This window comes from Silurus aristotelis (assembly GCF_946808225.1).
Source record: "Silurus aristotelis genome assembly, chromosome: 2".
Classification (NCBI taxonomy): Eukaryota; Metazoa; Chordata; class Actinopteri; order Siluriformes; family Siluridae; genus Silurus; species Silurus aristotelis.
This window is the reverse complement of record NC_139575.1, coordinates 4,674,996-4,685,116: the sequence shown is the minus strand read 5'-3', so window position 1 is coordinate 4,685,116 and position 10,121 is coordinate 4,674,996. Positions and strand designations below refer to the sequence as shown.

General features: G+C 39.7%; 1 protein-coding gene across 2 annotated transcripts in view; it reads right to left on the bottom strand.

Annotated features, from left to right (window-relative positions):
- Positions 1-322: 322 nt before the first annotated feature.
- The window catches only part of slc4a8 (solute carrier family 4 member 8), a 36,567-nt gene continuing 26,768 nt past the window's right edge, over positions 323-10,121 (bottom strand). The window contains exons 17-25 of one of the 2 annotated variants that reach the window (XM_083562627.1): positions 10,050-10,121; positions 8,616-8,777; positions 7,275-7,526; positions 6,161-6,229; positions 5,424-5,597; positions 4,721-4,852; positions 4,493-4,608; positions 4,259-4,367; positions 323-2,006 (exon numbers count right to left, since the gene is read on the bottom strand). The exon at positions 10,050-10,121 is cut by the window's right edge and continues 42 nt beyond it. In XM_083562627.1, the coding sequence (XP_083418753.1) occupies positions 1,995-2,006; positions 4,259-4,367; positions 4,493-4,608; positions 4,721-4,852; positions 5,424-5,597; positions 6,161-6,229; positions 7,275-7,526; positions 8,616-8,777; positions 10,050-10,121 (1,098 nt within the window). In that variant the 3' untranslated portion in view covers positions 323-1,994. The remainder of the gene's footprint in view (positions 2,007-4,258; positions 4,368-4,492; positions 4,609-4,720; positions 4,853-5,423; positions 5,598-6,160; positions 6,230-7,274; positions 7,527-8,615; positions 8,778-10,049) is intronic. The other variant, XM_083562628.1, reaches the window with a different exon arrangement.

Below are 10,121 nucleotides of genomic sequence, written 5' to 3'. Positions count from 1 at the left end.
TAAAAATGTTACTGCTTCAAATTGGTATAATAATAATACTAATAATAATAATAATAATAATAATAATAATAATAATATAAAGTACATGATGTGTTTCTTTGGATTCTTAAACATAGGTTTTTATAATGGGACTGCTGGATTACACACATAAAAAAAAGAAATAAATTAATTTGATGGATTTAGCAACCCTTATTACAGGTGATTGCTGCTTTCTTATATATTCAGCTAGTCCCCAATTTACGATGAAGATACGTTTCAACACCAGAATCTCATAAGTTGAGGCGTGGCCTAACCTACCCAAGAATGGTGATCAGTAGTATACTGTAATTTGTTATTTATTTAACACATTACAGTACATAATTGAGCAAAACAGAGCAATTTACACTACTGTTATGTATTACCTATACAGTATATATGTATGTGGCAGCAGGAGTGTGGACGAGCGACGGTTCATGAGTGGATGGTGGAGCCGGATGCGGTCTGTATTGTTGTGCGGTGATGGCGATAAAAAGGAGAGAGACATGAGCTAAAAATCGGCTTACACAGAGACAACTGAACTCTGTCGACCGCTGGTTAAAGTAAGGCAGCATCCCAACACGTGCAAAAATGTAAATTTGTTTTAATTGTAAGTCGAACCATTGTAACTAAGGGATTACCTGTGTGTGTGTTTGTATATATATATATATATATATAATTGAGTGTTATCTATGTCCTTTATTGCTCATTTTTAATGCAACACAAAGCATTCATTCTAAACAGAGGATGTTTATTCCCACACTGATCCCTATGACGAAAGGAATTAAAAGAATAGTCCAGTGTTTTACAGCCTGATATCTTCTATCCATATATTATATAGTGTGCACATTAAAGGTGCTTCATACTGTCACATGTACTTTTACAGCACAGTTAAATTATTTCTTTGCATTTCCCAGAAATGGTAGGAAATTGGGGTCAGAGATCAGGGACGGCCTTGACCCCCCCCCAACTTTCTGATCAGTTACCCAAGAACCTTAACTTCTGAGCTTCCACTTTAATCTGTACTTCCTCAGGGATCACTTATATCTGAACGTCTTAGAACAAATGATGAAACTGCATGGGAAAAAAAGTGTAATAGTATCAGTTCTACTAGACTTTTATCTGTTTAGAATGTGATAAAAAGAGTTCATGGCTTTGAGTTCAACATCAGCCCTTAGAACTACAGATCACCCCACTGTCCACATGCACACTATATGGAGAAACGTTTGTGGAAACCTGACCATAAGATTAATATGTGCTTTTTAGACAATCTGTCACATTAGTTCACCATTTGCTGTTAAAATAACCTCCACTCTTCTGGGAAGATGTTTCAGTAGATTTAGTGGAAATGTTCACCAGCATGGTGTAAAGAAAACGTGTGACACTGAGGGTGCTGCAATTATTCATTTGATTCCTTTATCAATTCAATCGTTCATTACCTGGTCAGGGTTGCTATGACGTGGGCCTGGGTTCCTTCCCAGAAAAAAAATCACGCAGAAAATATCCATATACATGTCAATAGGGGGCCTGGAAAACACTGGAATATTCCTTTGCTTCATTTACGTTCAGACTTTGAAACCTGCTTAAACAATTTTTTTTCGACTTCTTACTTTCTCTATAATTGAGGTTATTTATATTTTCAATGCCGCACCACGTTCAAGTGCATACGTTTAAATTCTTCTGCCCTAAAATACACACTTTCCGCATGTCCACTGTGATTTTATAGACGAGCGTTAAAAGTGCTATTTGGGGGGTAAAGAAGTTTACTTCTCTATACACACAAAACACACACACACACACACACACACACACACACACACACACACACACACACACACACACACACACGCACACCTCATGGTTATAAGTAGGATTAATGGGATGTAGCGTGTATGTCGTGAGTGTTTGTGTGTTAAAGAATGACAGAGAAAATAGTGTTAATTCACTGGTTGATGAATTCACAGGTCCTGTGTGGCTCCTCACTGGCAATCCTGTAGAAATCACACACACACACACACACACACACACACACACACACACACACACACACACAAGAAAAAGCCAGCGATGAAAGAAGGAAAAGGACAATTGCGTGTCTAATGAGTATTATTTCTTCCTACTGTACTTACAGCTAATCACAAAAGGCCCATCTTGATGCTAGCATCAGAGATTGCTAGCGAGCTAGGATATCAACAATTTAGCAAGCAGTCATTGTTTTGTATTTATTCATTTAAGGTGTTTCTTCATTCCAAAATATATAATATTTTTTATGTTTAAATCCTCTCTGGTGGCTGTTTGGAATGATCTCTGCTTCGCTAACAGAAATAGCATTGGGCTGTTTTGAATCAGAATCTGTAAGTGCAGTATGTTTGCACTTATAAGGAATTTGTTTTGGTGACAAAAAACTTCTAGTAGCAAATTTTTAAAAGATAAATCATATAAAAATAGATGGTATTGCACATATTTGTATTTTTATTGCACAATGGGAAGGGCGTTGACGTGTTCATTGAGGTAGATTGCCTGGGGGATGAAATTTATATTGTGAAAAAAGAAACTGCAAGAGACTCTGTTTTTTTGGTATGTTTTCTGGGAAAAAGTGCTAAATTTGTTAACAAAAAATTAATAAATCCTGTCTTGAACAACACCATCACTGTAAACATAATAGCACCCTCACCAGCTAAGCTAGTTCAAGCTAGTATCTACTAACTGACTAGGCAAGCTAATCTAGATTGGATTCGATCATACTTAGCAATGTAAAAGAAATACAGGGTTAATGTAAACCCGGTGATTTGTGTCAAGTTCACAGAGGAAAAGCAGATGCCAGTGAAGATCCTTATCCAGAGCGACTTACAGTTGAGGATTAAGGACCCTGCTCAAGGGCCCAGCACTAGCAGCTTGGTGGTGCTGGGATTTGACCTTCTAATCCAGAGCCCAATACCTTAACAACTGAGCTACAACCCCCCCAGTAGCTCGTGGTAGTCGCTATCCAGAACCTTGACATGAAGGTAGTAGTCGCTATTAACTAACATGATCCTTGATGTTCACTATATTGCCAAAAGTTTGCGGACACCTGCTCATAAATTTGTGATTTGTGCTTTTTGAGCATCGCATTCTACATTAAGTCCCAATTTGCTCTTATAATTCCCTTAACCCTCTCCTGTGAAGATGTTCCACTAAATTATAGAGTGTGCATGTGGAGATTTGTGTGTTAGTAAAGTCAGGTACTGATGTAGGTGAGGAGGCCTGGGGTGCAGTCAGCGTTCACATTTATGCCAAAGGTGTTCAGTAGGGTTGAGATCAAAGTTCTATAGCAGGCCACTCAAGATCTTCCTCTCCAAACCATTTAAAGAATATCTACATGGAGCTGGCTTTGTGCACAGGGACATTGTCAGGCTGGAGCAGATTTGGGTTTCCAAGTTCAAGTGAACGCAAAGTTTTATTATACCACATCCAAGGGGGTACTGTACAATTAAGTGCCTCTACATTGTAGTAACAGTTTGGAAAGGTCAGGTGTCCCAATACTTTGGTTTATATAGTGTATCTCACAGAAGATAACTGATGATACGACATGCAGTTATGAAATACAGTGTGTGTGTTTACGATAATCGAGTTCTCAGATGCGTATTCCTGCATCATCTGTGCATGTGTATCCTCTTTTCAGTGGCAAGAAAAACTCCATTAGATGGTATGAGGAAGAAACCTTCAGAGGAACCAGATTTAAAAGGGATCCCATCCTCATCTGGTTGACACCGAATGTCCGTTTATTACAGTTCCATCATTGTTGAGGTTATCAACTGATGGAGACATAAATTATTGGCAATTGTAGTCCTGAGTCATTCAAAATCCATTTTCATGCTTCATAAATGTAACTTAGTTTAGTAACTTCATGGATCTTTAGATTGTTCATGAGGAACAATCCTTAGCAGCAGCAAGTGGTCCCCATTTCACTCCATCCAGAGTTTCCATCCACATTTTTAGACACAGAATTACATTTATGGCATTTGAAAGAAGCCCTCATTCAGAGCGACTTACATTTAGCTAACTCATACACCTGAGCAGCTAAGGGCCTTGCTCAGGGGCCCAGGAGTGGCAGCTTGGTGTGGCTGGTATTTGAACTTATGACCTTCAGATCCAAAGTCCACCTTAACCACTAAGCTCTCACCTCCCCAAAATCTACATGCTATGCTAGTTTCTAGCTATACTAGCTTAGCTGAGGTTGTTTTTGTGCTAGCATGATTGTTACCTTTTTCACCCCTGCTGTACGAGGTGCCTCTTTTTGATTTGAGCTAAGAGATTTCCAGACGGTAGTTTTAGACATTTCGTCTGAGATGTTGATGTCAGAGGGGTCAGACCTACAAGAGAAACGAGGACAGATAAGAAGAGGCTCAAATGTAGATATTAAGTTTTTATTATTTTTTTAATACATCGGACTGTAGTGGCGTCTGGAGCGTGTGAGAAACCGTCGGCTCTACAGCACCTGGGGTCTGGTGTTTTAGGAGATTGTAGAAGCTTGCTGCTCTCCATCGGGATTCGCACTGTGGTTTTATCCTCTCCTCGGTCTGAGTCATCAACCAGCATCTCCTGTGACTCCTGCTACACACACACACACACACACACACACACACACAAACACACACACACACAATATATCAATAGCCGTTTGGATATTGTTTTACCGGATGCTCGAGGTCGTTGTCTGCACTACCTCCACTGCCTTTTTAGACGCATCATCAAGTTTCTTCTTCTTGCTTTCAGGCATGAGGTCGTCCAGGTAACTCAGCTCACGTTTGCTGAAGCAGAAATCCAGCAGTTTACGGATGAAGACCAGAGCCAGCACCTGGTGATGCACAACACCATAATTAGAGTTCATACGTTCCCTCATATTGTCCGCACACACACATATATCTTAAATATCTCAGCATTTTCCAAATACTTGGTCAAAAGTATTGGGACACCTGGCTTGTCCGTTGTGCGGTTATTTTCCAAGTGTGTGTGTTATTTATTTATTTTTTTTTACTTTTGTTTTTCTTTGTCTATTTTTTCATTTTTCCGATATTATATTTTAGTTGTTTTCCCTTTGTGTACGTGTGTGTGTGTGTGTGTATGTGTGTGTGTGTGTGTATGTGTGTGTGTGTGTGTGTGTGTGTGTGTGTGTGTGTGTGTGTGTGTGTGTGTGTGTGTTTATTTTTTTTGAACATTTAAAATTAAATTATGGATTTTTCAACATTTAATATTTCGTTGACCAACAAAAATACACATTACATCAAAGTAAATTTAACACCCCCCACCCCCCACATACAATTTGTTCTCTGTCTGATTTTAACACAATGAAATATTAAACCTTTAGTGAACTATTTAAAGTCGGTGTGTTTACACTAATATTCCTTGCATGTTGTTTTGGAGTGTACCATCATGGGGAAGACGATGGCAGCAGGAGACGTCTTGATGACCCACAGCAGGATGAGACAGGTGAGCTGTGTGATGGTGAACAGGTGAACTTTTCTTAGAGGGACATGCCGAAGATAGATGAAATCTGGCTGATGTTTTGCCGGCATGCCGAACAGCTTCAAACGGTCAAAGAACTGAACGTGAGAAAGACAGGAAAGAACCGGATCAGGAAATAAGTTAATGAAAGTGTGAGTGTTTGTACTGTATGTGTTTTACTTTGTATGTGTATTTGGTGTACTGTGTGTGTGTGTGTGTGTGTGTGTGTGTGTGTGTGTGTGTTTGTATACTCTCTGTGTATAAGGTATGATTATACTATGCAGGTACACTTTGTGTGTGTATAGACATTGTTTGGGTGTACTGTGTGTGTGTGTGTGTGTGTGTGTGTGTGTGTGTGTGTGTGTGTGTGTGTGTTCTCGTTATTTGTGTGTACTCTCCGTGTGAACTGAATTTGTGTGTATTTTATTTGTAGGTTTATTGTTAGTGAGTACTGTGTGTGTGTGTGTGTGTGTGTGTGTGTGTGTGTGTGTGTGTGTGCGTGCGTGCGTGTGTGTGTGTGTGTACTATGTATGGACTGTATTTTCTCTGTGTCTACATTTGTGTATTGTAGGTGTGCACTCTTTATTTTGTGTGTGTATGTGTGTGTGTGTGTGTGTGTGTGTGTGTGTGTGTGACTGATGTGAAAGGTGAACATTTATACCTGAATGCCTTTTAGAGAGGAAGCTCCCATATACAGGAACACTCCATAAAGCACCGGCATGGGGATGAACTGAGGACACAGAGGAGACATGATCACTTCTGAAAACTAAACAATGTGTAAAAGTCGCCATGTGACCATTCAGTACATTGCAATTAATCAGTTCTTCTTATTTCTTTTTTTAGCTTCAGAGGTAAGGAAAATGTGAGCATGAGAATAAAGCCCATAGGAACCTACTGAAATCACATCATTTATATTGGTACTGTTCAGTGACTAAACACTATCAGAATCACTGACTTTATTTTAATATACTTTTGTCCATAAATATGTATAAATGAATTCTTATAATCGCCAAATGCAATTCACGTCATAGCTTTTCTCACAGGTGCACTGCTACAAGGACTATCTGTTAATATTGGAATTTCTATCCAATCAGATTGCAAGTTATTGACACCGAGGCCGTCTAGCAGGCCCATCTTCACGTCCTTTGATTTGATGGTCAGAAGGCGCACTAGTCAGAGTTTGCAAACTGCATCTGTAACAGACTGCACAGGCTCAAATATATTTGTGTGGGTTAATACTTTTTATTTATTCCATAATGACTGACAGAGGAGAAGAAACTGGTTTAATCGCAGATTAAACCAGTTACAAGGACATTTGCAAGACGGACTTTTCAAAAAAAGCTGGACATTGTGAGGAAAAGTCGACCGAAACAGTTTAGCTTTTTCATAAACCGTTTATACTTTTGCGTTTTCTTTCCTGCATAAAAACACACAATTTACCTTTATTTCAAATTCCAAGGAAACTGTAATGCACAAAGAAAATACACAAAGAGGTCATGTGATGAGGTTAATATCGATGCTTCTGCTAGATGATGTATGTGGGAGGTGCAGTTATGGCTACAGTGAAAGGAGACGTGTTGAATTGTGTTCATTGTGTTTCTTGCTTCAGTAATGACATTCATTCTTGCTGTATGAGATTCCTGTCTGCGATGCAGCACTCTGTTATACTGCGTTTCTCTATGATACTGATGCTGGAAAATGTATGGTATTATGGAAAACTGAAGCATGGTCTTTGAATTAGACTAAAAATGTACAATATAATGTTCATGATGTACCTGTAATGCACCAGTCATAAACACAGAGCATCCCATGAGCAGAAAGATTAACAGGCCAGTGAGTCTCTGCTCTCTGATGCCCAGGAATCGTGGCTGCTCTCCTGGGGCGGCGCTTTCTGACTCCAGTTTTAGACTGTTCACGTGGGAGATGGACAGCACAGTCGCGGCTACAAACCACGGCAAGCCCATCACTGAGCACACGGCCAGCATCACACCCACCATCAGCAGGTCCAAGTGATAGCCACAACCTTTCTACAAAGCGGGAGGAACACACACCCACACACACATATACCATATGAACAAATCACACAATAAAATCTGTTACATTTAGCCAGCGTTAGTGTGTGTCCATGTTCGCTAATACATCATCAACTGCCCTATAGGATGCCCTTCTAGTAAAGAATACATTTGCACAGCCCTATAGGATGCCCTTCTAATAAAGAATACATATTGCACAGCCCTATAGGATGCCCTTCTTATAAAGAATACATATTGTACAGCCCTATAGGATGCCCTTCTTATAAAAAATACATATTGCACAGCCCTATAGGATGCCCTTCTTATAAAGAATACATATTGTACAGCCCTATAGGATGCCCTTCTTATAAAGAATACATATTGCACAGCCCTATAGGATGCCCTTCTTATAAAGAATACATATTGCACAGCCCTATAGGATGCCCTTCTTATAAAGAATACATATTGCACAGCCCTATAGGATGCCCTTCTAATAAAGAATACATATTGTACAGCCCTATAGGATGCCCTTCTTATAAAGAATACATATTGTACAGCCCTATAGGATGCCCTTCTTATAAAGAATACATATTGCACAGCCCTATAGGATGCCCTTCTTATAAAGAATACATATTGCACAGCCCTATAGGATGCCCTTCTTATAAAGAATACATATTGCACAGCCCTATAGGATGCCCTTCTAATAAAGAATACATATTGTACAGCCCTATAGGATGCCCTTCTTATAAAGAATACATATTGCACAGCCCTATAGGATGCCTTTAGTGTAAAGAATACATTTTGCATCAGCCTTTAGGATGCCCTTTAGTTAAGAATACATGTTGCACTGCCCTATAGGATTCCCTTCTAGTAGAGAGATATGATCCATTGTGAGGAAATGTGACAAACTACCCTAATATATGCCATTAAAGTGTAGGAAATTATATGCACTGGTCCATAAACGTCCTTGCATGCATGAAAGAAACAATGAAACAAAATGCCTTCTATGTGCTTCAGAGAAAGCATAATATAGGAAACACACACACACACACACACACACACACACACACACACACACATATACAGTATATACACAGATCTCACCTTCAGTTTGTGTTCTTTGCGGTTGATGATGACGGCTGTGATTTGCTGGTCCATGAAGACAAGTATAGTGCAGAGCATAGATGGAATTGCTGCTGCCAGAACCGTCCACCATGGGTTCCGACCAATCGGGTTAATCAGCCAGCCGCGGTCATCCCTTGTAGGCTAACACAAAACCACTAGTAACGCACTTACCAAAAGTGTAGTAAAAAAAACCCTGAAGAAATACATTCTAAGAGGTCATATGTGCAAAACAAACATGATGACGTGCCCGCTAGGATACCCTTTCTGTGAAGAATATATAATTTCACACCCTTTTCATGGGAAGTATGTTGTGCACTGCCCTAAAGTATGCCCGTCATATTAAGAATATGTAATGTATTGCCCTGCAGTGTGCTCTTTCACATTCAGTACCCAGTGTGGTTCCCTTAGGGTGTGGAAACATGAAGTGCTCAGTGAGAAATACATCATGAAGTGTTCTAGTGCACCCTTCTTGTAGAGAATAGATGTTTAACTGCCTGAAAGGATGCCCTTCTAATAGAAAATACATGTTGCTAGTAAAGAGTACATGTTGCACTGCCCTAAAGGATGCCCTTCTGGTAGAGAATGCATGCTGCACTGCACTATAGTGTACCCTTTTAATAGAGAATACATGTTGCACTGCCCTACAGGATGCCCTTCTAGTAGAGAATACATGTTGCACTGCCCTATAGTGAACCCTTTTAATAAAGTTGCACTGCCCTATAGTGCACCCTTTTAGTAAATAATACATGTTGCACTGCCCTATAGAATGCCCTTCTAGTAGAGAGTACATGTTGCACTGCCTTATAGTGCACCCTTTTAATAAAGAATACATGTTGCACTGCCCTATAGGATGCCATTCTAGAAGTCAAGAAATGTTGCACTGCCATATAATGCACCCTTTCAGTAAAGAATACATGTTGCACTGCCCTATAGGATGCCATTCTAGAAGGCAAGAAATGTTGCACTGCCATATAGTGCACCCTTTTAGTGAAGAATACATGTTGCACTGCCCTAGAGGATGCTCTTTAAGTAGATACATGCTGCACTGCTCTATACTGTGCCCTTGTTGTAGAAAACACACTTTGTGTTGTCAAGTTGCACTGCCTTATAGGATGCTGTTCTGGTAGAAAATATATGTTCCAGTGCATAGAATTAGATGGAGGCTAAATGGGTACCATTTTAGTGGAAAAAGTTCAAATGTTCTGCCCCATAGATTTCCTGACACAGAAGAAAATGAAACAAAATGCCCTCAAAGTGCTTCATATGCATAATAAAAAGTATGAAAACAACATGAATAAATGCCCTGTAGGTTCCTTTTTTGTCTGCCGTTATCTTTTCAGTCTTTCTTCAGATTGGTAAAAAATGACCTAGAAGTTCCCCTGGTCCCTGTTCAGGGCAGTTCCTGGTATTTACCTTAAATTTACTGGGCACTTGTAGTTTTTGAGATGGAACTCCGATGGCGAAGTCAATCAGCACCATGAGAAC